Here is a 26,216-nt window from a genome sequence, read left to right as displayed (position 1 = left end):
GAACCACAGGTTTTTAATTTTGATGCTGTCAAACAAGTCTATTTTTTTGTTGTTTTAGCTTTTAATGTTACATCTAAAAATATTGCTTTATACAATTGCTTTTAAAATCAGTTAATAGAATAAAGAGGAAATACATATTTATTCTGTCTTTTATAATTATAAAGGTAACATAATTACCTTTACTAGTGCTCTTTGTTTTTTCATGTGTATTTGAATTACCATCTGGGATGAATTGTTTTCAGGCTGAAGAATTTCCTTAAGCATTTCTTGTGGCCGGTCTCTCTCTCTCTCCCTCCTCTTTGGAGATGGCCCTCACTCTGTCTATGGAGTGTGTACCTGCTTTTACTCTAATCTGAGCACCCAGTCCTCACACATCATGGCCTTTCCTCTTACTTTTTGAAACAGCCTACACTCTATGCAATATGTATCTCTCTAAATAAATCTACCCTTACTCAACTGTGGCTCGCTCTTGAATTCGTTCCTGTGTGATGCCAAGGACCCACACTTGGTGGGGCACGTCCCAGGGGCTCAAATGAGGCCTGGGACGCGGCCCTCCTCATGCCCCATATCTGTTTTTCCTGCATCATCTCTTTGGTACCCAACGTGGGGCATTTACATAAAGAAACGGAGCTCAAAAGGCATAATCTCGATCCGCCTATTGGGCTATGGCTCCCCTCTCTTCCAAGGGTGGCAGGGGGTTTCTCCCACACTGTGCAGATTCAAGTGGCCCCTTAGGTGGCTGCTGATGCTGCCTGCAGGATCTGGCAGAGACTAGCATTTCTTGTAAAGTCAGTCTGCCAATTAAAAATTTCTTCCAGCTTTTATTGATCTGGGAATGTCTTTATTTCACCTTCATTTTTTAAAGTTTTGCTGGATGTAAGCTCTTGGTTGACAGTTTTTTTACTTTCAGCACTTTGAATATGTCATCCTTCTGGCTTCCACTATTTCTTACAAGGAATCACTTGTTAATCTTACTGGGGTTCTCTTGTTTGTGACAGGTTGTTTGCTCTTTCTGCTTTCAAAATTCTGTCAGCACTTTTTCTATAATATATCTGGGTGTGAATCTCTTTGTATTTATCCTAATTGAATTGAATATTGTATTTATCCTAATTGAATATCCTAATTGAGCTACTTGGATGTGTAGCTCAGTGGTTTTCATCAAAATTTGCATTTTTCAGCCATTAGATCTTCAAATTTTTTTCTGCTCCTTTTTCTCTTCTCCTTCTGGTGCTTCCTTTACACATATGTCGGTGTACTTAATAGTGCCCCACAAATTCTGTTCATGTTTCCTTATTCATCTTTCTCTCTGTTCTTTAATTTGCATAATCCATATCAATCTATATTCAAATTTACTGGTTCTTTCTTCTGCCACTCTAGTGAATTGTTAATTTTAGTTATTGTACCCTTTATCAAAATACCTGCTATGTGCTCAGCACTTAAATACGTGATCTATTTTCATCCTCACAACAACTGTAGGGGCTAGGTACCAAGTGCGTTTTGACAGATGAGAAAATGGAGGCTCAGAGAGATTTACATAAGTTGTTCATGGTTACCCAGCTAGTAAAATGATAGAATTGGGTTTCCACCTTAGGTTTTTCCAAACTGCCAAACCTATGCTTTTACTCTCTTTCCTTTTAAATTTTAAACATACTTAAAAAAAATTATTTATTTTTCAGAAATTCCCAATTTTATTGACCATTACTTAGAAGTATATTTTTCAACTTTTAAGTTGATGTATAATTGATGTATAATATTATATATGTTTCAGGTGTACAACATAGCGATTCATAATTCTTAAAGGTTATATTCCATTTATAGTTATTAAAAGTATTGGCTATATTCCCTGTGCTAAACATACTTTTAAAAAATTCAAGTAATACATACAGTTTATAAGTCAAACAATAGAAAAATTAACATATAAAGTACATGTTAATAATTTTTCCTTTCTCCCCTCTAATGTCTTCCCTGCTCCCTTATCATCATCCTCTACTGCATCTCAATTAACAAACGTTAACACTGTGTTGTGTAACTTTCCACCCCTTCCTTTTTGCTACTACAAATACATAAGCACAAAAAAGGGGGTTCTTTTTTCCTTAACAAAAATAGGGACCTGTACACATTACTGCGTAACTTGTTTTTTCACTTAACAATATTTCATACTCATTCCTTCTTCCTGGTTGGTCCATATAGATTTAACTCATGTTTTAAATAACTAGATCATATCGCATAATATAATGTAAATGCATAAAAATGTCTTCAATAATTTCTCTACTGTTAAGACATTCAAGTTATTTACAGGATTTTTTTTCCACTATAAACAATGTTCTCATAAATATCCTGTATGTATTTTTAGGTACTGATACTTTTATTCCAATAGTAGACAGTCTTAAAACAGAGATTACTGGACCAAAGTATATGTAAATTAAAAATTTTAGTAGATTCTTCCAGAATATTTTCCAGACAAATTATGGTGTAATGTTATACTTCCACCAGCTGTGTGAAATATGTCTATTTCCTTACTCTTTGACCAGGGCTGGATGTTCTTAATCTTTTATTTTTTTGTCAGACATATTGTTGAAAAACTATACCCTACTTTTTAAAAATATGCATTTCCCTGACAAATAGTGGGTTTAAGCATACTTTCATATGCTTATTATCCACTTGCATTTCCCCTTCTATGAATTGTCTGCTTATATTATTATCATTTGTCCGTTCTTCTCTGGATTATTTATCTTGTATACATTCCACACTGCAACTTAAGTGGTCAATGAAAGAATCAATCTTTCAACTTCCAGTCTGGGTATTTCTCCACTTAGGCCACTTCCTGAACAGTTGTGAATTTGTGTTTTGTTGTGTATTTGTTTTCTTGTATTTATGCCTCCTCTCTTTGCCCATGGCCAATGGGAGAACAGTTCACTCTTAGCATAACTACCTCTGTCCTTGTCCTACACATTTCATCAGTCCCTCATCTTCAAGTTCCTCAAGGATGTGTCAAACTGTGTCTTATGATCCCTGAGCTGTAGGGTCACATGTTGAGCTCCCTGAGCAGTTTCCTTGGTGTCCCCTGCCTCCCTGTATGCACTGATTGTCACCCAGTAGAAAGGAACATTGCTCTGGTATTCAGGAAGTTTGAGATCTAGTCTGGGTTCTGATACTAACTCATTGTGTGTCCTTGGGAAACTTTCTTTTCCATTCTAGACCTTGTTTCTCTGGCTCAATTAAAGGAAGATGCCAGACTAGATTTATTCATCTATCTGGTAAGTGTTTATGGAACCCCTCTTATGTGCCAGGAACTGTTCCAGGCACTGGGAATCAGCAGAGAATATAGTAGGTGATCTCTGGTGGCCCTTTCAGCCCCCACATTCTCTGATGCTCTTCCCTACCAGTTCCCATTCACCCCACCCCAGCCCCACAACAGGCAATCAGTTCTGGCCTCTCACATCATCACCTTTTCTACTCCAGCAGTGCATAGCCTTCTCTTGCTGGGACCTTTGATAGAACTAGGAGTGAGCTTCCTTTGCAGGCAGCATTGCTGTCTCTCTCTCTGTTACTGCCCATCAACCTGGTCTGTCTGGCCTGGAAGTACTGCCTGGCCAACGACAACGGAAAGGTTTATTTGTAGAGGTCAGGAAGTCCCCCATGACCCCTCTCCATCCACCTCTGGGACAGGAAGCCCCAGGAGGAAAAAACAAAAGATGAAACGCTGGCTAATTTCCCAGCTTCCAAGTGTTCGGTAGTACTTTAGTCTGGAAGATCCCTTCTGCCCAATGGACAGTGATCTCCCTCAGCAACTCCTTCCTTCTAATTGGGCCCCAGGCCCTCAGTTCCCTTCCAGGGAATCCAGAAGGACTTAGGTGACGTAAAAGAGGTAAAAGAAATGAAGATTGACTCTCTGGGAAAGGATACACGTTGTCTTATCCTATGCTAAGCCTCTGTGTCTGAGAGGGAGGGAGGTCGAATTCACAGAGTGGGAAAATATTCTCAGTGGTAAAGGAAGCCAGTGACTCACCTGCTCTGACCTTCACCTATGCCTTCCCGTGTCCAGGGTGATTTCAGGGAGAGCATGGGGATGGAAGAAATTTCCAAGCCTCTATTTTTGCTTCTGAGTTATTTGAGGACCCTTACTCATGACACCCCTTTCCATCCACCACTCTCCCAACAGCTTAGCTAACCTGCCTGGGAGAAAATATCAAGAAGATATGACCTGTGTAGTTGCCCAGGGCCCTGTGCTTAGAAGGGCTTTGTATTTGGTTTAATGCTCTGCTCTTGCCATCTTCAAATTCTTAATAATTTCTGAACAAGAAGCCCACATTTTCTTTTTGCCCTGCGACTCATAAATTACATAGCTGGTCCTGATTTAGGTGTCCCATGTATTAGGTTCTAAGCCAAGTACTCGACGTACTCCTTCTATTCTATTCTCTAACTGTGCTGAGCTAGGGACCATTTAGCTCCTTGTTAGCACTAATGAAGTTTAGGCCTAGGTAAGTAACTTGCTCAAGGTCACATACCAAATACTGGGTGGAGCCAGGATTTAAGTCCAAGTCTAACTCCAGAGTTAGTGCTCATTCCTGTCCACAGTGCTTCTGACCAAGAGAAATGCTTTTAGCTCCCACTTCATGGGAGAGCTGAGTCTGGAAAAGCAATTCAGGAGTGTCAGGCGGGGGTGGGTGAAGGGCTTTCACCAGAGCTGGATTTTCAAGCAAGCCTTGAGTATATCTTTTTTGAGAAAACCTGAATACACATTCACACACTCACTTACACTCAAACACTCATGCCCACACACTTGCACATGTTTACATCCAGCCCCACATGCCACCTAGATCAGAGCTTGCCTACAGAAGCAGTTCAATTACATGTACCATTATAGTGTCCTGAAGGGTCAACACCATTGGGGACCCCTAAGGAAACACCTAACCTGATAATCAGATTCCTTCGTTTGATGGGTGAGAAAAACCAAGGCTCTGAGAGGGAAAAGACTTATCTAGGGCACACATTTTACTAGTGGCAGAGCTAGGGGCCACATGCCAGCCTCTGGACTCTCGATTTGACAGTACAGCATGAGGGTGAATTGACAGGAGGTAAGATGGGGCCACTACAGGTATCTAAGTAGAAAGGAAGCTTGATCTTAAGGTTAACCAGGCTCTCTTCTCTCCTGACCACCCTTCCTCTAAACCCCAAGTAAAACTTACCTGTCAGCATCTGAGAAGTGCTCTGCTTCTGGCTGGGCACAGAACCCCTCCACCTCCATATATGTATTTGTAGTAATGCTATTGCTCAGGACCCAAAAACATCTGCTTTAAAAGGTTAACCAGTTTGGATTAAGAAGGTTGAATTGTTCTTTCATTCATGAGCAAAGCAAAACACAAAGACAAAATATAAACAGGATGAGGCATGAAGGTTTAATTACCCTATAGAAACAGGAGAGTTTCTATGAAGTAAAAACAAAACATGATCTTCCAGAAACTTCCCTGGAGGAGCAGATGACCTGAGGCTGGACCCAGTTTAGGACCTTCTCTAGACAATCTTCCAGCGCCAGCTCCTTAGACCAAACTGAGCTAGAGTCATGGGGTTAAAAGAACAGGGTTTTGATACCTTCTATCTTTCATAATAAAGACTCTTATATTTCTTCCTTGATAGCTCTGGGTTGAAATTTTGACTCTGTCACTTATTAAATATGATTCTGGGCATGCTGTATAATCTTTCTAAGCCTCAGATTACTCATCTGTAAAATGGATATGACACTTAAACCTACGTCCAGATCTCAAGGTATTCCCAGGGTGTGGGACTTTCAGTGCTAAACCCAGGAGAGTCCCAGGCAAACTAGGAAGGTTAGTCACCTCAGGCTATTAGGAAGACATTTTTTTTCAATTGAAATATAGTTGATTTACAATGTTGTCTTAGTTTCTGGTGTATAGCAGAGTGATTCAGTTATACATACATATATATTCTTGTTCATATTCTTTTCCTATACAGTGAGACCTTGTTGTTTATATAATTTATGTATAGTAGTTTATATATGCTAATCCCAAACTCTTAATTTATCCCTCCTGCAGCCCCTTTCCCATTTGGTAACCATAAGTTTGTTTTCTATGTCTGTGAGTCTATTTCTGTTTTGTAAATAAGTTCACTTGTATCATATTTCAGATTCAACATGTAAGTGAGATCATATGGTATTTATCTTTCTCTGTCTGACTTACTTCACTTAGTAGGATAATCTCTAGGTCCATCCATGTTGCTGCAAATGACATTATTTCATTCTTTTTTATGGCTGAGTGGTGTTCCATTGTATATATATACCACATTGTCTTTATTCATTCATCTATCGATGGACATTTAAGTTGCTTCCATGTCTTAGCTATTGTGAATCGTGCTGCTATAAACATTAGGGTACATGTATCTTTTCAAATTAGAGTTTTCTCCAGATCTGTGCCCAGGAGTGGGATTGCTGGATCATGTGTCAACTCTATTTTTAGTTTTTTAAGGAATGTCCATACTGTTTTCCATAGTGGCTGCACCAATTTACATTCCTACCAACAGTGTAGGAGGGTTCCCTCTTCTCCACACCCTCTCCGGCGTTTATTGTTTGTGAACTTTTTAATGATGGCCATCCTGATTGGTGTGAGGTGATACCTCACTGTAGTTTTGATCTGCATTTCTCTGATAATGGGTGATATTGAGCATCTTTCGTGTGTCTGTTGGCTATCTGTATGTCCACTCTTTGGTTGGGTTTTTGTTGTTGTTGTTATTAAGTGGTATAAGTTACTTGTACATTCTAGAAGTTAAGCCCTTGTCAGTCGCTTCATTTGCAAATACTTTCTCCCATTCTGTAGGTTGTCTTTTTGTTTTGTTTATGGTTTCCTAGGAAGACATTTTAGTAAAGCATTTATCATTGTGGCTGGCACACAGTAATTGCTCTAAAAATAATTATTATTATTCTTTCTTGTTACTTCAAACATTTAAAAAGTCCCTCTGCCTGCCACACTGTGTGCTTGGCACTGCTAAAGTAAATTACAAACATTTATAGAGCTCACTTTGTAGTTTACAAAGTATTTTTATACCTATTGTTTCATTTATTCTTTATAATAGCCCTGTGAGGGAGATAAAACTCAATATCCCTGTTCTACAGGTAAGAGAACTGGAGCTCAGAAAGATAAGTGACTTGTTCAAGGTCACTCAGCTAATAGGTTGCTATGGACTGAATGTTTGTGCCTCCCTCTCCCCTAGTTCGTATGTTGAAGTCCTAATCCCCATTGTGACGGTATTTAGAGGTGAAGTAATTCAGTTTAGCTGAGAACATAAGGGTGGAGCCCCCCCCATAAAGGATTGGTGCCCTTAGAAGAAGAGAGACCAGAGCTCTCTCTCTTTCTCTCTGCCAAGTGAGGATACTGCAAGAAACTGACCCTCTGCAAACCAGGAAGAGGGCTCTCACCAGGAACTGAATCAGCTGGCACCTTGATTTTGGGCTTCTTAGCCTTCAGAACTATGAGAAATACATTTCTGTTGTTTAAGCCACCTAGCTAATGGTATTTTGTTTTAGCAGCCTGAGCTGACTAAGACATAGGTGAAGGGTTAGGAGATGAATGTGAGTCCCTTGGCTCCAGAGCTCAAGGACTTTTGCATCATATCACATTCTTTCTCTCACTACCCTTCCTCCTCCTAGTCCACTGAGGCCACTGTTCCTTTTTACCATTATTGAGCAGGGTTCCTTGCTGCAAGCAGGAAACAGGTTCTGGCTTATTTAAGCAGAAAACAAATTGCTGAAGAAATGTTAGGTAGCTCACAGAATCTCCTGGATGGCAGAGAGCCAAGCTTGGACCTCACCCCGGGATAACCTTCCAAATTCACCACATGGAACTACCCCAGTGAACACATGACAGTCACTGCTCTGAGGAATGGGTACCATTCATGCACCATCAAGATGACCAGCGTCAGACCCTGGACCATGCCACCACAGCTGCTGCCTCTGCTGCCAGCCATGGCTCACACTGATTCTGCATAATCCCACTTTTTTGTCTCATTAGCTTCCAGTTCAAAGTCTGTCTAAGGCAGTATCTGATTGACAGGGCTTAGGTCATGTACCATGTCTCAGATGTAGGGGATGCTGGGAAAGTGAGTTGGCATTTTCAGTTTCTCTAATGGGAAGCCAGCTCTGTCTGTCTTGTAAGATGAGGAACTCTCCAAACATGAACAGGTCCAAAAGCTTAACAGCCCAAAACAATTACAGTTGATCTTTGAACAACACAGGTTTGAACTTTCTGGGTCCACTTATATATGGATCTTTTTCAGTAGTAAATACTACAGTATTTATACTCTTTGTGATTGGTTGAATCCATGGATTTGGAACCACAAAGGATAAGAAGAACTGTGGATGCGGAGGACCAACTGTAAAGTGAAACTTGGATTTTTGACTGTGCAAGGTTGGTGCCCCTAACTCTTACATTGTTCGAGGGTCAGATGTGCAGCTATTTGCTATCTCACCCCTTCTTTCCTCTCTCTGCACCTCTAGGCCATCTACCTCCAATTTTATTTCATCTCATTACCTTGCTAAAAGTGTCCCAGGTCTTGTGAATTAGTCCAGAGTGAAGCCCAAGTTCCTTAAAAGGAGGTATGCTTTTACACAGGGGTGTTAATCCAGGTGCTCCAAGAAGCAAAACCAATATGAGATTAAGCATGCAAGATTATATGAGTGAAACATGTGAAAGAAAATGGGAAAGGAGAGTTTGGTTGAACCATAAATCCTCCATTCCCTGAGTAAGCAGAAGGGGAAGGGGTACAGGGTTGAGTGGAAGTGTCCTAGAGCGCTCTAAGGTCTAAGGAAGGTTGGGTTATCCTGAAGCCAAAGTTGGCTGTCAGAGATCAGATGACTCCCTTGTCTCTCTCCCTGCCTTAGTCTCCCTGCTGTGCCCAGTCCTTGGCTGACAGCAGCTCATGGGAGGTGATGTCTCAGCACAAACTGGATGCTAGACTTTAGAGAGCAGCATCTGGGGCCCTTGGTCTGGGGCCTCCTACAGTGGGAGGACTGCAGTGCATCTTTTTATAGCCATATAACATGCTTTTTTTTTTTCTGCCCCCAGTGCCTCCTTCCCAGTTTTTTCTTTTTGGCCAACTCCTTTTGATCTCTTAAAACAGGTCTCAAATCTTCATGAAGTCCTCCTTGAACTTCCCAGTCACAATGCTCCCACAGCGTCTTCTATCCAGCAGTCTCTTAGCAATATTCACACTCTTTACAACTGTGTGTTTAGATGCCTGTCTCCTCTCCAGACAGGAGCTCCTCTAAAGTGGGAATCATTTCTGTGTCCCCAGCACTTACACATCGGTAAATGTTGGGGCAGGAGTGAGTGTGGACATGGGATGGATGGTTGAATGGGTTCATACTATTTCATCAGGGTCCTGCTCTCCCTTAAGCAATTCTGACAAAATTCAGTGAACTAAATCTTTCCTTACTCATTATCTCTCATAGCCATCTGTCCCTTGTATTGCCACTGCTACCACCCTGGTTCAGGCCCTCTTCTGCCATCTAACGTCTGGACTGTAGCAGCAGTTGCTACCTGACCTCTTTGCGGGATCTCTCCTCCAGTTCATTGTCTGCACAGCATCAAAACAATGTTTCAAAAACAAAATATCCTTCAATAGCTCTCTGTTGAAAAGAGGGAAGACCAAACTGGTCTGAGCTCTACAACCCCTTATGATCTGGCCCTGGTGACTTCTACAGGCCATCTCGCTGTGCCCCGTGTCACACCCAGTCTTCCAGCACAGTGTTGCTCCTAGTTTACCCCATGCACTTTGCTGCTCTAGGCCCCTATTTCCTCCCTTCTGCCTAGCAAGGCACCAGCCCACCTCTAAAGATTCTCCTCGAAGTCATCCCATCTGTAAAGACTTTCTAACCTTCTCCCCAAGGAGAATTAACCAGTCCCTCCTTTGTGACCCCATTTTACTCCTTATACTTTTAGCCTCGAACCTATAACGTTCCATTTTTTTCTCCTGCTCATTGTGGTCCCCTTGAGGGCAAGATCAGTGTTTTATTGTTTCTGATGGGACTTAGCATAGAGCTGATAGAATTTTTAGGTATTTAAGAATGCTCACAGTGTTTGCAGGGATACATGAATGAATGAGATTTTTTTTAAATGACAGATTATTCTGGATTATTTGCATTTTAATATATATGTATAGAGGTCAGGATTTTCATTTTTGTTTATCGTTTGATTGGTTGGTTCGCTCATTTGCCCAACATCGAAACCTGTTTCTTTTTTGGAGAATTCTCTACCGTAAGAGTCTTTGGGGGGTGGGGTTCAGACCTTGTCTCCCCTTATAGAAGTGACGAAGGCTAAATATTTGCTTTCCCAGGCCCCCATTACAGCCAAGGTATGCACATATAATCCAGACTCAGTCAATCAGGTACATTCTCCCAGAACTCAGAACAAGACATTTGTGTTGTAAGGAAGCAGGGACAGTGGAGAATTCATTTTTGGCAGTGGTTGGGGGCAGTAACATCTAGGTTTGAGGGCAGCAATGCCAACAAAGTGGTGGCCTCTGGGTCCAATGTTCAGGGCAGGGGAGAGGGGGCAGTGGTGTCCTTATTGCATTGGTTCTGTAGCGTGATTTGAGCTGAGGTTGTACCTGCCTTGGCTCCCTTTGTTCCTTTCAGTTTTTTAACAGCTTTATTGAGATGTAATCCACATCCCACACAATTGTGCAATCATCACCACAGTCAATTTTAGAACATTTTTATCAAAATGAAACTCTCTACCATGTAGCTATCACTCCCCTACCCCTTGTCCCTTCCCAGCCCAGAGCAACCCCTAATCTACTTTCTGTCTCTAGACTCCCCTATTTTGGGTTTTTATACGATTCATATAGTATGTGGTCATTAGTGACTGGTTTATTTCACTTAGCATAATGTTTTCAAGGTTCATCCATGCTGTAGCATGCATCAGTACTTCACTCCATTTTACAACTGAACACTGTTCCATTGTATACCAGATTTTGTTTATCCATTTGACTGTTAATGGACATTTGGGTCAGTTAAAAAGAAACAAGCCCCAAACAGAGTCACTTCTGCTAAGTCTCACCAAGACTTAATACCTAACCTAATTGCAGTTTCAGTCACTCCAAGGAATGGAATTGTAAACCAATCAGTCTGGAATTTCCCGTTCAGCACTAATGAGGTAATAAGATGATAAGAGCCCCCTGTGCTGCTCACTTAGGGAAGGTGACCTAGCCTGAAACAATTCTTTCTTCTCTTTTGCAAATTTTACTTCCTTGTTCTGCCCCATTTGTTTTTTTCTGTCTATGAAAACCTTCCATCTTGTACAACTCCTTGGAGCGAATCCCATCTAGTAAATACTGTATTTACTAGATGGGATGCTGTACAGTTCATGAATCACTGAATAAAGCCAATTAGATCTTCAAATTTACTCTGTTGAATTTTGTTTTTTAACAGCTCTTTTTGATGTTTTGGCCATTATGAATAATGCTGCTGTAGACATTTGTGAACAGGTGTCTGTGTGGATATATGCTTTTATTTTCTGCCCATTTTTTGAGCCTAATACTTCAGGCTTTCTGTTGACTCCACAGCTACAGAAGATTATTTTAACAAATTCATTTCTTATTCTAATCAGCCAGAGTTCACTTCTGTTGTTTAAGTGAGGTCTCTAACTCCTTTCCCTTGGGGCCAAATTCCTAGCCTCAGGACAAAGGACTATACTTGGCTAATGTGACATACTTCCCAATTAACCTTCAAAGTCTGAAGTTTAGTTTTCTCCATACTTTGATGTGGAGAATAAGGCCCAGAAAAGGAAAGTGGCTTGCCCAAGGTTACAGAGCCAGTCAGTGGTATAGCTAGGACTAGAATCTAGGACTCTTATCCCAATTTAACGTTCTTTCCCCTACACTATGGTGCCTTTCATCAACTCAACAAACGTATGTTAAGCTCTGTGGCCATAAGATATATGAAAGAAGCAGAGGATATAGAGTCCAAAGACATAGTTTCTATCCTTGGCTTTGCCACTTCTTAGCTTTGTGACCTTCGACAAGTTAACAATGTCTCTGGGCCTCAGCTATCTCATCCATAAAAGCTGGGGACTATCCAATCTCAAATGCCTACAGCCTTGGGTGGGTGTTACTGTTTCACGTATTCAGCTATATTTTATTCACTTATAATTTATTCCCTTAATTACAATTTATAACAGAAACATTTATCTGCATTCAAAAGAATAAAGTCTGTTGAGATTTCAGTCCTTTGCTTCCATGTTGTTGCTTTTTCATCTCACATCTTTTCTATATTCTTTTTAGTTCTTATTGTGCTTTATTTTTGTAATGGCATCATAGGTTGATTATTTCAACACAGACACACTGCTTACTTCATTTGCACAAAGAAATGGGTTCTTTCTCTCTCCTCCTTTTTTGAAAATGTGTGGTCCTCTTAATCTAGCTTTTATTTTCTTCCTTTTGTTGAAGACATGGTTAAGAAATATTTCACTTATAATAAAAAGGTCTAAGAAAAATGACGGTACAAGTACTGTGAACAATGGCAAAAGACACTTGGCCTAAGCGCTGGGAAGACCCCAGGGAGTGGTAAGAACTAAGACCCACAGGAGACCACAGCCTGAGACAAAAGACACCAGCCAGATGTTTGGATTAATGAATAAAGCCTGAAATCCGATTTTAATGTGGAATCCCCTATTCTTTCAATTCAGGCAGTTAATTCAATTAAAGTTTGGCTCACAGAGCATTTTCTAATTGGCTGTTGAGGTCCTGTCTTCATTGTTATTCTTTCTGTGAGAAGGAGCACCAGCAGCTCCTGATGGAAGATGATGAAAGAAGAGCAGACGCTGCCACCTGCTGCTCAGTGACCGGATGTACCTGATGGTCCTTTACTCGGGTTTAGGTGGCACCCTCAGATCTGTCAGATCTGGAAGGCCTCCTGGGCTCTCTGTTTTATGGATGAGATATCCGAGGCACCTGGAGGTCTTTCATTTCAATATCCAGATGCCATTTATCTAGCTCGTGGGTAACACCCAAGAGCAGAATCTGTCCTCTGATGAGCATCAGGGATGTGCTGGCATAGAGCCCAAAGTATAGAAGACACAAGGAGAGGAGAAAGGATTGGAATGGGAGATACCAAAGGAAGTTGGAAGCTCCAGAAAGGGGCACCGGTTAAGATAAGAAAATGGAGAGAAAAGAGTGGATTTGAGAAGCAGTACAAACAGACGACCAGACTAGGGGAGACATGGGATCTGGAGAATGAAGAGTAAGTCTGCACAAGTTAACCTTCGTAAAACTTCAGTTTGATCATTCATTAGCTCTAGCCTGTTTCTAGCTTCACTATGAGACCAGACACAAAGCAAGCTTTCATCAGGTGGACACTGAATGCCCCTCCCCACCCCCAGTCAATCTCCCCCTCTAGTCTATCAGGAATCCTAGACAAGGTGGGGGTCAAGAAATTCCACTGTAAATCCCAAGTTCAGTCATTTTCTGGCCCTGTGATCTTGGAGAAAATCACTAAACTTCTGGGAATGTTGTTTACTTATCTGTAATTTAATCATCTGAACAATGGCTCCCTCTATTAGGCAGTTATGCTGAACCCAGTGGCACATGAGCTAATGTCTGACATCTGCTATCCTACTGAATCTTTGCAACCCCAGGGGATAAGCACTGCCATTACCCACTTTGTTCAAATGAGGATACTGAGACTTAGAAGGATGGAGTAGCTTGCCCATGGCCACACTGCTAGTAAGTGGCAGAGCTAGAATTCAAATCCAGACTGCTTAGCCCCAAAGCTTTATTGTACTGAATCTCTGTTATCAGTTAGCGTTTGCTATAAAATGACTCACCCTGATACATAGTGGCTTAAAACAAAAATCACTTTATATATTTCACAATTCTATAGGTCAGCTGGTTTTGGTCAGTGGATCTAGGCTGTGCTCTCCTGGGTCTGTAGTCAACTGGCAAGTTGGGTGATGGCCTCACTCACATATTTGGTGTTGGGGAGTCAGACAGTGGGGGCACCTTTGTTCTCCTCCATGTGGTCTTTTGTCCTCCAGCATCCTAGCTTAGGCTCATTCACATGGTGGTCCCTGGACTCCACATGCAACAGGAAAAGAGAACCCCCACATACTCAAACACTTTTCTAGTCAAAGCAGATCGCAAACCCAAACCAGAATTAATGTGGAAGGACACTTTCAAAAGGTGTAGAGAGAGGGAAGGAAATAATTCGTGGCCATTTTGGGGGTTGGAGATGGGAACAGAGATTGATGCCTAAGTGGGGAATGTGGGAACTTTTTGGGGGGTGATGGAAGTGTTCTAAAATTGGATGGTGGTTTTACACAGGGAGTAATATCACCAGATCTATGTTTTAGAAACATCATCTGGTATTAAAGATGGACCAGGGTGAGGGGCAGGGGCAGACTGGAACAGAGATCAGGCTAGAGAAGATGTGGATGAGCAGGAATTTCCTTCATAAGCAGAAGAACAGGTTCAAAAAAAAAAAAAACACAAAAACCTAACGATAAGGAGAGTCTAAAATAGGGCAGGTCCAAGGAGACCAGAAGGGTGATGGAGTCATTTCCTCATGGAACAGAGACAGGGGAATGAGGAGATTTAGTTTGGGAGGAGTCTACCATCTGATTTTGTCCCTTCCTCTAGAGTCTTTGAAGAAAACATTGAAAGGTAAGATATGTCAACCCAAACTGTAAGGAGTGTTTACTAGATGAAATCCTGTATGTATAGGAACTCATGAAGCCTCCCTTTGGGGTCTCCAGCAGCAGTGCTCTTTTGCAGCTCTCAAGCCTGTTTAGGGTCTGGGCTTGGTTCCAACTTTTATCCATAAAAGTTCACCTCTCTCCCCCTATTTCTGATCACTGGGCCTTTGAAGGCAGCTGAATCTCCCCAGTTCACTTATCAGTAATGCTCACCCTGATAACAGACTATGTACAATTTCAGTGGTGGAAGGAAAAGAAAGACAACACCTTCCACAAACTATGTTCTATAAATCAACAAAAAGGATTATAGAGCAGAACAATGTTTAATTCAATTCCATTCATCCATCTGCCTATTCATTCCACCATTCAGTTATCAGCCAACAAATATTTGCTAAGGGCCTACACTATGGCCATGCTGGGTTCTGGGAATCCAGGGATGAAAAGACCTTTGAAAAATTCCCATTCTATGAAAACCGAAGATCTACCAGTGCTCTCCTCCTGCAGATGCAGGCTTTCAGTTTCTGAGGCATCCGTGACTAAGGACGTTCTAGATGGAAAAGACCCTGAAATGCCTTTTGTACTTCCTTCTTGGACAAATGCCCACCACCGCTTCCCACCACTGTTGCTCAGGCTGATGGGCTGTGAAGTTCATGGCCACTCACCCCCACCCACTTCTCTGTTTCCACAGAGTTCATTGGTCAGAGTTGTCTCCACCCTCCATCTTCAGTTCCCCTTCTCACTCTTACTCACCTCTTAACTCACTGCAGTCTGGCTTTTGTGCCTCTCCCTCCTCCGGCCGATGTCATCAGAGGCCCCCTATTTGCCAAATCCAATGCATTCCTCTCAATCCTTACCCGGCACTACTTTGGGGAAGCATTTCACACTGTTGATAATTCCTCCTACAAACTCACTTCTCCTGTTTCCACTTTGGACCCTCTCCTTCTCCCTCTCAGTTCACCTTTTGGGCCTTTCCTCCTTTGTTTGTCCCTAAACTGCTGATGTTCCCTGGGGTCTGCCTTTGCCTCTGTCCTTGGTTGATCTAATCCTCCCGTTGGTGTCAGATCCCATCTATATGTGTGGATCCCCAATCTGGAAACAGACATAGCCCACAGCCTGCTGGACATCTCCAATGGATGCACATTGTTTGTTCCCTGACTTATAACATGACCTTGTAACTGTCTGGTAATGTCTCTGTTTCTAACCAGGCCCCCATGTCTTTTGTGGTTCTACTGTATCTTACACACATATTGAGCTCATAGAAGGAACTCAATCAACAATTGGAGAATAAATGAAGAGGCAAGTATATTCAAGAGGAATCTGTCCACTGGCTGCTCAGTATCCTGAAAAAGATAATTGCTAATCTGAGATTTAAAAGAAACAAAAAACAAAAAACAAAAGCCTGGGATGAGATGAGCATATCAGGTTCGATCATTTAGGAATTACAAAATGGGGAGTTACTGAGAAAATCTATAGTGAGCAGGCAGAGGCTGGAGGTAGTGGGACAGATGAGCTGTGGCAACCTGTGGCTGTGTTTAAACTAAAATTATGAGGAAGCAGAAACTGCGGGTAAGTCAAAGAAGCAAACAGTAGTCAGAGAGAGAAGCAATGATGCCAGGAGTGTCAAGGAGCGAAGAGAGCAGCCCACTCTATCAGGACTGTGTCTGGAACAGCCTCTGCCTTTTCTTCACTCAAAACTAAAGCTGAGGCCACATAGTTTTTCCTCAGGAAGTCTTCCCACCCAGCAATGTTTGGGAGCCAGTGAGCAATGGTCTCTAAGGGTAGGATCATATACTGCTTTTTAGCCCTGAAAGCCAACACCCCCAACCCCCAGTTTTAATCATTCAGAAATGATATGCTTAAGGCCAAACTTCTCATAACCAGTTTCCAGTTCTCTTCACTTTTACCTTCACCACCACCCCGGCCCCAAGCAATCTTCCAGCCCCCAGGGGAATGGACAAAGGAACACAGTATACAAAGCAACTGCAAGATGGGGGTGGGGGGCCCTCCTGCTCTTTTTCTGAATGTCTGAGGCAACAGAGGTGGCATTGTGAATCTCTGGTGACTGAGCTGAGGGAAAATCGGGCTGGGGTGTGACTGTGGACTGGGGCGGCAGGGGAGGGGGTGGGGGGTGGCAGCAGTGTGAAACAAGGGAAGCGGTGTCCCAGTGTCCTCTTGGTTCATTCACTTTGTTTTGGTAACTGAGGGGTTTTACACTGATTTTCACAGAACTGATAAGGTGCTTCAGAACAACACCTGGAGCCTTATCTCACACTCCCCTGGGCTCCTGCCTCCCCAGCCGTCAGGAAGGTTGATGTGTCCTGGCCTTGGGTGGCTGTACATTCCACAAGACAGCATGCACAAGGTATCCATGTTCTCATAAAACATCTTAAAAAAAAAAAGGAAATTCAGGCATGTTGTGTGTTGTTAAGAATTATAAAAATAGCAGGACCCTGATTTTATTTCTTATATATTTTATCTAAAGTGAGAGGAGGGATATTACATGGTATCTAGCCCTGGATACCCAAGTCCACTTTTCCGCACATTTCTTCTGATCCTCATGCTGGGTTAGTTGCCTCCTCTGGGTTCACGTGGCACCTGTGCTTCCCTCACATTGTGTTGCTATTTATTCCCCCCGGACTCTGAAGTCCCAGGGATAAAGATACTCCTTGGCTCTGATCTGTTACTCCTACTGGAATGCTATCCCCCAGAGACCCGCAGCAGTCCTGAAGCCCAGCCAGCTGCTGGGGATCTGGAGTCGCTCTTACAGTGCCTCTTCCCCTACTCAGAGTCTGGGGTCCTGCCTGCATATAGTTGATGGCTCCTCATCGCCCTCCGCAATATTGATCCTGTCTAGATCTCCCACCCCATGCCCCATCCTGTCAGAATCATTAGACTCTCTGATGCCAATCATTTCTAGGGTAAAGTGGGATGAAGAGGAGGAGAGAGGAGGGTCAGCCTTCTATGTGTAACATACACCTTAGGTTTTGATTCCAGACGCGGAGGCTGAGTCCTGATGCTGTGGCTCCCACTGCTGGTATCGCCTGACATCCCCATCCCCCCAGTTTTTGTCTATCCTCCTTTGCTTAGCAAATACTCTGGTTGATTTGTTGTTCTTAACATTGATGCTAAGCTTCATCTTTAAGGACTAAGAAGTGAGTTGTCTTCTTTTACTTAAAGAAGCAGCATTTAAGGCATGGGAAGGAAAGGTGGTACTTTTTCTTTTGGGAGATTTGCCTTTTACATTTCAACAGGGAAAACATTGCAGATGCCTGGAATAGGAAGATGAGTTAATTTTACATTGTTAAATGTACTTTTTTTTCAAAATGAAAATATGTTCATTTTTTCTAATGATAAAAAGGATATAGACCCTTGTAAAAATTCAAACAAGAGCATGAAAAAAATAAAAGAAGAGTAAAAATCAACCAGCTGCCCTCTAAATACAGTGTTTGAGCAAGGGCTTTGGGCACACCTGGGTGGAAAGACATCTCTACCACTTACTACTTGTGTGGTTTAGGACAAGTTACTTAACTTCTCTGAGCTTCAGTTTCTTCATCTGTAAAACAGGGATAATAGGAGATAAGTAATAGTATTTACTTACTTTATAGAATTATTTTGAAGATTAAATAAGAATATTCAAGTAAAAGGCCTCACATGGTACTTGCACATTTTCCACACTCAATGAATGATAAGAGTGAACACTATCTCAAGTCTCCTTGTTTCTTAATCCAATGTTTTCCCCCTCAAATCTCACTTCCTGCAGTATAATTGAACTTAAGTCAATAGACATTACTGCGAACCTATTAGATGCTGGTGTGGTTGTTGTTATATTAGAAGGAGGCAAGTCCTAACATCCTACTCAGTTATTAGTTTAAGCAAACCTTGCCTTGGAAACTATATGGAATCATTTCCTATTCATTCTTCCTATTAACAACATAAAATTAATTTCAAATCTGGGTTCTTTTTTGGTGAAGGTATAGCTGAATTTAACAGGGTTGTTTGAGGATTAAATGGGTCATTTTCTGCAAGGTACTCACAACATGGTAGGTGCTCAATAAATGATAGTATTACCACCCCAGCAGTGCACATGCACTGATGGACTTACACACCTGTGACTTATGGGCATGAAAATGCAGAGGGGTCCTTTCTTTTCTGATTTAATTTTGACCCTAGAACTAAGCTTTCAGGCATTATCTAGAAAAAACACTAATCTTCTGGACATGGTCCTAGGTTTGTTCACTGGCTTCTGCTAGCTGTGGGTCCCTCCCTAAACCTAATCAAATATCCATCTCCCCTTTCTTCCCTCCACTTTGTCCCTCTTGCCTCAAAACTGCCCTGAAAACTTCCAAGATTAACTCCTAGTTACGTGGACTCTATGTTCCCACATCCTGTAGATACTCAACATATACCATTTGTTACTTGGCTTCCACTGAAAGCAACTTTCGCTTGACTGATGTGTATAGGTATTAAAAAATTCTGCAATAAAGTATGTTGGAGTTCATAGTGCTTATTGCTTTCCTATATGCAGTTGTAAACTAATAATGAGACAGCGAAATACAGGGTTCGCTCTTTTATGGATGTTGGAGCGAGACTGCCTAGGTTATAATTCTGGCTTTGCCACTTACTTTGTGATCTTGGGTGAGTTACTTAACTTTTCTGTGCCAATGTTTACTTATCTGGAAAAAGGGAATAATAACACTTACTTTCTAGCGTTCTTACGGAGATTAGATGGGTTAATATTTGTAAAGCACTTGGAACAGAGCCTGGCATATAGTTAGTGGTATACAAGTGTTAATTATATAATAATAGTTACCATTTTTAGAGCACTTAGCTATCTGCCAGGCACAGAACATGTTGCCTTCGATCCCCTCAGTCATGCAAGGTCAACTATTTATAGTAGTGTGCTAGAGCTGGCCTGTACTTGCTTATGAGAGCTGAACATTAAAGTTTCAGAAAGTTTGTAAGTCAGCTGTTGAACAGAGCCATTACTAAAATTTAAATTATATAAATTACCACTAATAAATTATATTAAAAACAAAGATAATAAATATTCAGATCTCATCATTTCCCAATTATTTTACTAGATTTTACTATCATCTATGCTCTTGAGGTTATTTGTTTATTGTATCTGTACAGTGGAAATAATGGTGTGATACTGTGCCTCTCTTCCTAATTCTGTGACATCAGTTTCCATAGCTCAGAATCTGCTATGGTGGGAATATTTACACCACAGAAGTTGGCAACCCCTACAAATCAAGGCTTTGTTTTTTTAATTTGGTTAATTGGTTGTTCAACATTCATCAGAACACCACTGCCTATCATTGTCCCTTCTTTAAAGATGATGAAACTGAGGACTACAGACGTTAAATGATTTGCCCAAGGCCACAAAACTAGGAGGTGGTAAAGCTGGGATTCAAGCCCAGGTTTTTGTTTGTTTGCTTGCCTTTTCAAAGAAAAATATATTTCCAAAGTCCACATGCTGTCCAGTCAGCTACTCTCCCCTGAGGTAGGAATGTAAAAGCTGGGTAGGATTCAAACATAAGGGGAAAAGCTCTTCCGTTCCCCTTCAGCTCCCTGCCCTTAATGTACAAGCCCAACTCCTAGCCTGCCCCTCCTGGGCATAGCAGTGGTTATTCCTTTCTAGTCCCATTATTCCAACCTTGGGGGGAGGGTATAGCTCAGTGGTAGAGCGCATGCTTAGCATGCCCGAGGTCCTGGGTTCAATCTCCAGTACCTCCATCAAAATAAATAAATAAACTATCCCCCAAAATAAATAAAAATAGTGATAAAAGATACTTTAAAAGGAAGTTTCCATTATTCCAACCCAGACTTAGAGATGCCTTTGATCACTTAACTTGATAATTCCATTACTGTCTTGCCTGGGGATCCATTTTTGCCCATTATCCCTTCTTCCCAGAATCTCTTTTCTTTTTCCCAAGGTTAAGACTAAACCCTATAGCACAGGAAACTACATTCAATATCTTGTAATAATATTATGGAAAATTATATGTAATAACATTATGGGAAAACTATAATAGAAAAGAATCTGAAAAGAATATATATCTTCTTTGAATCACTTTGCTGTACACCTGAAATATTGTAGATCAATTATCCTTACTTTTTTTAAAAAAAAAGACTAAACCTACCTTTTTCAATACCTGTACCAATTTTCTATTTTCCTGGTTTGAGAAGACTTGGCACAGTAGTTAAAATCCCTCAGATAAGAACTTAAACTTTTTTTTGGTTTTTTTGGGGGGAGACTTTTTATTGCTGGTAAAATCCTGATGGTATAATACAAGGTGAAAAAAAGATACCAATTTTGTAAAATATATATATATATATGTATGTATATATTCCAACTATATATATATATGGAATTTTTTTCTTTTTAATAGACTATTCTTTCAGAGCAGTTTCAGGTTCACAAGAGAATTGAGCAGAAAATACAGAGTTTACACATAGCCCTCCCCACCCACACATACATACTCCCCTACCCTCAACATCCCTCATCAGTGTGGCATATTTGGTACAATCGATGAACAAGAACTTAAACTTTTTATTGATGTAACATACATATAGAAAATCATATATATCAGAAGTATACAGTTCAGATCATTTTCCCAGACTTGATACACCCATGTGCCTAGCACCCAGATCCAGAACCAGAACTTTATATATTTACTCAGAAGCCTCTTCCTACTCCCTTTCAGTTTCTATTCTCCCAAAGATAACCACTAACCTGGCTTCTAAAAATCACGCACCTCTTTTAAATATTGGCAGATTTAGGACCACACTGGGCTAGGTAGTCTGTAAGTATTATTAAATGCTCCCTTCAGGCAGGGAGGTACTATCAATTATCTTGACGTATTTCCCACTCCTGTGGAGCAATGACAAGAAACCTGAGTTCCAATCCCAGTCTACCACTTAACCCTGTGACCTGGAAAATCCATTTCTCCTCTCTTGAACCTTGGCAATCTAGTCTATAAAATATGGACAAACATAATCCATTTGCAGAACCAAATGAAATCTCACTCTCAAAGCCTGATACAGTGTGCCTGATATATAGTAATGTAATAGCTGTGTTTTTTCCCCCTAACTGTAGTTAGTCATTTTATTACTTGCCAATTCCAAGTACAGATACTAATTGTTGATTTTGTTTTATGCAGGCATGATGTGAATGTTTTATCTATATTATCTCATTTATAACTCTGGCCAAATAGAATTCTTTAAATTTCTCATCTGCTTTTTCTCAGTCTTCCATATCTCAGTAGTCAAAGGCATCACTATCTAAAGATTTAGATTCCAGTCTAGGCGCTTTCCTTTATTACTGTCTTTCTCATAGTCCACTCATTTAATTTATTAGCAGGTTTTGCTGACTCAGAGAAAATCCAAGTCACTCAGTTCCCAATTTCCAGTACCACTATGCTATTTTAAGCCACTACCCTCCCTCACTTAAGTATCTCTACAAAAATGTAAGCTACAGGTGAACAGACTCTGTGTATTATTGATCACAGCTGTATCCCTAGCACCCACAACAGCGTCTCGCACTTAGTAAGCTTTTGCTATGTCATGAACAAATGAATGTTGCAAAAAACATTTGTAGTGTGTGCCCTTACTATTTCCATCTTACAGATGGTGGGGGGAGGCATGCAGTGGTTAAATAACTTACTTAAGTTCACATGACAAATATAAAAGCCAGGGCTCAAAGCCAGGGTCTAACCCTAGAGCCTGCTCCATCATCCACTATGCTGTCCTACTAGACTACACTGGCTTATTCTGAAGCCAAGGGCTTTTTAGTTGATGTTAGGAGAAATTTTAGTTGAAATCCCCCAACGTGAAAACTTTTCTTGAGAATAAAGTTCATGTACCCCTTCACAGGGCCTTGTAGGCACATCATGATTTGGTTTCTTCCAAGTCCCTTCTCTCCTTATTGGCTGCTTCTCCCAACATTCCAGCCATAATGCACTCTACTCCCTTCCCAGCAAATGCTCCTGCCTCTAACCAAAACAACTTTCTCACCCCCTTTCTAACCTTCTAACCTTTCTCATCCCCTCTGGAAAACCTTCCCTAATTTCTCAATTCTGAGAGATTATAACAGGCAGTACTTTATCCCAGCTGTCAGGACGCTACTAAAATTACTTGTTTATTTTCTTAACTGTTCTCTGCTGTGTCTCAGAGCCTAAGAAGCGCCTGGAATAGACTAGGTACTTAATAAATATTTGCTGCATATGAAACGTATGAAAGGGCAAAGATTATTTTATCAATTTACGGTAGAATGTGGCTCCTAAGCGCGAGGTATTTCGCCCTGGGTCAGTCACTGAGTGGCAGAGGCGGGATCTGAAACCGGAGCTCTACAGACAGCCGCACCAGACCACGCCCACACTCCTAGCTCCTTTCTTCCTCGGCTCCGACGAGCTCCGCCTACTTCAGCCGGCGCGAGACTAGTTCCGAGACTAGTTTGGCCCTCGGGCGGCCGCCGTAGAGCATCGCCCCCGTTGCCGTGGGAAACGACCCGGGACCTGGGAGGAAGGAAAGACGTTTCCCGCCGGCGGGAGCTGCGGTTGTGGTGTCAAGGGGCGCTCAGAGGCAGCGGATCCCAGCACCGCAGCGCTATGGCAGACCAGTTTTATCTGGAAAATATAGACGAGTTCGTCACGGACCAGAACAAGATCGTGAGGAACTAGAACCGGGGAATGTGGGCGGGCGACTAGGGTCCTGGCCCGGTGAGGGTGGCGGGGGCCGTGACCCCTCTGCCGCGTGGGGACTGGCCGAGGGGAGACAGGTACCCCAGGGCGAGCGAGGACCTGTGGGACGCCCACAAATCCTTGTCCCTGGGTGGGCGTGCTGGGCTCTGTGCAGGGACCGCAGGCCACGGAAGTGAGGCGGGGAGGGAGGAGCGTTGGTTAATAATGTTTCTAAGGCGTTTGAGGTCCCAAGTTTACAGTTGAGGAAATTGTCCTAACCGGGTTAAGCAACAAATTGTTTATCCTTCCGACACTCAGTCGGTTTCTTCTGGAACTTTGGTATTGATACAGGCTTGACCTGCCCCACAGGGTTGGAGTAAATATCAAGTGAGATGATGGATCTTAATGCGCTTTGCCAATCGTGATGAATGAGTGCTTACTATAAGCTTTGGATACACGTTCTTAAATTTAATCTTTACAGTGACCCACGTAGAGGTCGGTGAAAGTATCCCTAGAAAAGGGAGTTGAAGCAGAGGGACCATTTATTTGTGATTAGTAAGGGATAATCAGTTTTCCAGCCGAAGTCTGTCTTTTGCTAGTACTTTCCTCTGCATCACACTGCCTTTGCCTAACTTATGTAAGTCTTGTCATTATTGGAAACTCAGCATTTAGAATTGGAAGACTTTGAGAGGAGGGTGACAGATTACAAGGAAGTGGCAAGTGATCAAGGAAGGATGGAAGATTACGCTTGAGGCCGGTAATCCCCAATCCAACCTCTTATACAGTATTCATCCACTTCACTTGTTCCCTGGCTCCTGCACCACCTGTGCCCTTTAATGTTTGTATGGCTGCAACTTTTCTTAGAAGTTTGAGTCATGCCCTCCTGCATAACCTAGCTTCTGGTGAGTTTGAGGATAGTGTTTGGCGGTGGCCCCCCAAAAGGACAGAATGTGAAAAAAGGGACTTCAGTAAAACAAGAAGTGCAAGGAAAATGAGAGCTTTTTCTATTTATATTCATCCTTTCTTTTTAGAATCTGTTGCCTTAATTGATCTGTGAAACAAACTTCTTGATATTTGTAAGATAAATATCTCAGCCCTACCTGCCCAGATGGATAGTTCTTGGCAAAATTGGGGTGGCATTTATTGTAATTTACCAGGAGTAATCATCTAAGAGTGAGACTCTTTAGGAGCCCTTGGGACTGATCAGCACTCTGGAGTCATCTAGTAAAACATTAAAAATTTTTTTTCTTCTTGCAGGTGACATACAAATGGCTGAGCTATACATTAGGAGTTCACGTTAATCAGGCCAAACAGTAAGTATTGTTTATTGCTAATTTTAATCACATTGAAATTTTTTGTTTTGTCTTGTTTTCTTTTGCTTTGTTATTATTATAGTCTCTAGGTAAGAACTTTTTTCCCCCCTCTGGGGAAATGGGAAAGAATACTATTTTTACTACCTTTTACTGCTTTTGTCTATTATTTAGGAGATAGGTGTACTCGTATACAAATGTGTGGTGATATGTTTACTGGATTTACTTGTAGCCTTGCCCTCTGGTTAACATCATTTTGTTACTTCAAATTTATTAAATGGGGTAGCCAGTTCAGTTTGCACCTCAGATTTATACGTGTGTTATCTTACATCTGCATTGCATTTTTGCTTGTGCTCCTTAGGCCTATCTCTGGGTGGTGTTTACTGAAGTACGTTCATAAAGAGGTCAACAGGTGTTTGACACAGGCTGTATAAGACAGGAGAGAGCTATCTAAGTGAAACTAAAAAGGGAGTGTTTAGGATGGCACAGAGTATTGCTCTTCTTGAATTTTGCCATATCACCTTTCCTTGCTGAAACTTGTAGTCCAACTTGAGGCCAAAATGGAAAAGGCAAGTTAAAAACAATTTAAAAATTTTTTTTACTTATTTTTATTTTTAAAAAAATTTTTATTGAAGTATAGTTGATTTACAATGTTGTGTTAGTTTCTGGTGTACAGCATGTGATTCATTTATACATATGTATGTTTTCTTTTTCATATTCTTTTCCATTATTTCTTATAAAGACATTGAATATAGTTCCCTGTGCTGTACATATACAGTAGGACATTGTTGTTTACCTATTTTATATATAGCAGTTTATACCTGCAAATGCCAAACTCCTAATTTATCCCTCTTCCACTCCTTTTCTATTTGTTAACCGTAGTTTGCTTTCTCCGTCTGTGAGTCTGTTTCTGTTTTGTAAATAAGTTTATTTGTGTCATTTTTTAAGATTCCACTTATAAGTGACATCATATAGTATTTATCTTTCTCTTTCTGACTTACTTCACTTACTATGATAATCTGTAGGCCCATCCGTGTTGCTGCAAATGGCATTATTTCATTCTTTTTTAAGGCTGAGTAGTGTTCCATTGTGTATATATATACCACATTGTCTTTATCCATTCATCTGTCATTGGACATTTAAGTTGCTTCTACATCTTGGCTACTGTAAATAGTGCTGCATGCATTAAGGTGCATGTATCTTTTCGAATTAGAGTTTTCTCCAGATATATGTCCAAAAGTGGGATTGCTGGGTAATATGGCAACTCTAATTTCATTTTTTAAGGAATGTCCATGCTGTTTTCCATAATGGCTGCACCAATTTACATTCTCACCAACAGTGTAGGAGAGTTCCCTTTTCTCTATACCCTTTCCAGCATTTGTTATTTGAGAACTTTTTAATGGATGGCCACTCTGACCAGTGTGAGGTGATACCTCATTATAGTTTTGATTTGCATTTCTCTAATAATTAAAGATTAACATCTTTTCATGTGCCTTTTTGCCTTCTGTATGTCTTCATTGGAGAAA

At 41.3% G+C, this 26,216-nt stretch overlaps 1 protein-coding gene across 7 annotated transcripts in view; it reads left to right on the top strand.

Moving 5' to 3' along the window:
- POLD3 (DNA polymerase delta 3, accessory subunit) overlaps positions 1-26,216 on the top strand; it is a 165,518-nt gene that overhangs the window by 92,411 nt on the left and 46,891 nt on the right. For 4 of the 7 annotated variants that reach the window (XM_072969207.1, XM_072969206.1, XM_072969208.1 and 1 more), the window contains one exon: positions 24,638-24,693. Coding sequence is in view for 2 of the 7 variants with exons in the window: in XM_006203334.4 (XP_006203396.1) it covers positions 23,309-23,368; positions 24,638-24,693 (116 nt within the window). In the remaining 5 variants the exon portion in view is untranslated. Of the gene's footprint in view, positions 1-23,178; positions 23,369-24,637; positions 24,694-26,216 lie in introns of those variants that run through there. The other 3 variants (XM_006203334.4, XM_072969204.1, XM_072969209.1) reach the window with 3 other exon arrangements.

This window comes from Vicugna pacos, chromosome 10 (genome assembly GCF_048564905.1).
Source record: "Vicugna pacos chromosome 10, VicPac4, whole genome shotgun sequence".
Taxonomy (NCBI): Eukaryota; Metazoa; Chordata; class Mammalia; order Artiodactyla; family Camelidae; genus Vicugna; species Vicugna pacos.
The sequence above is the reverse complement of the archived record's forward strand: the minus strand, read 5'-3'. Positions and strand labels throughout refer to the sequence as shown.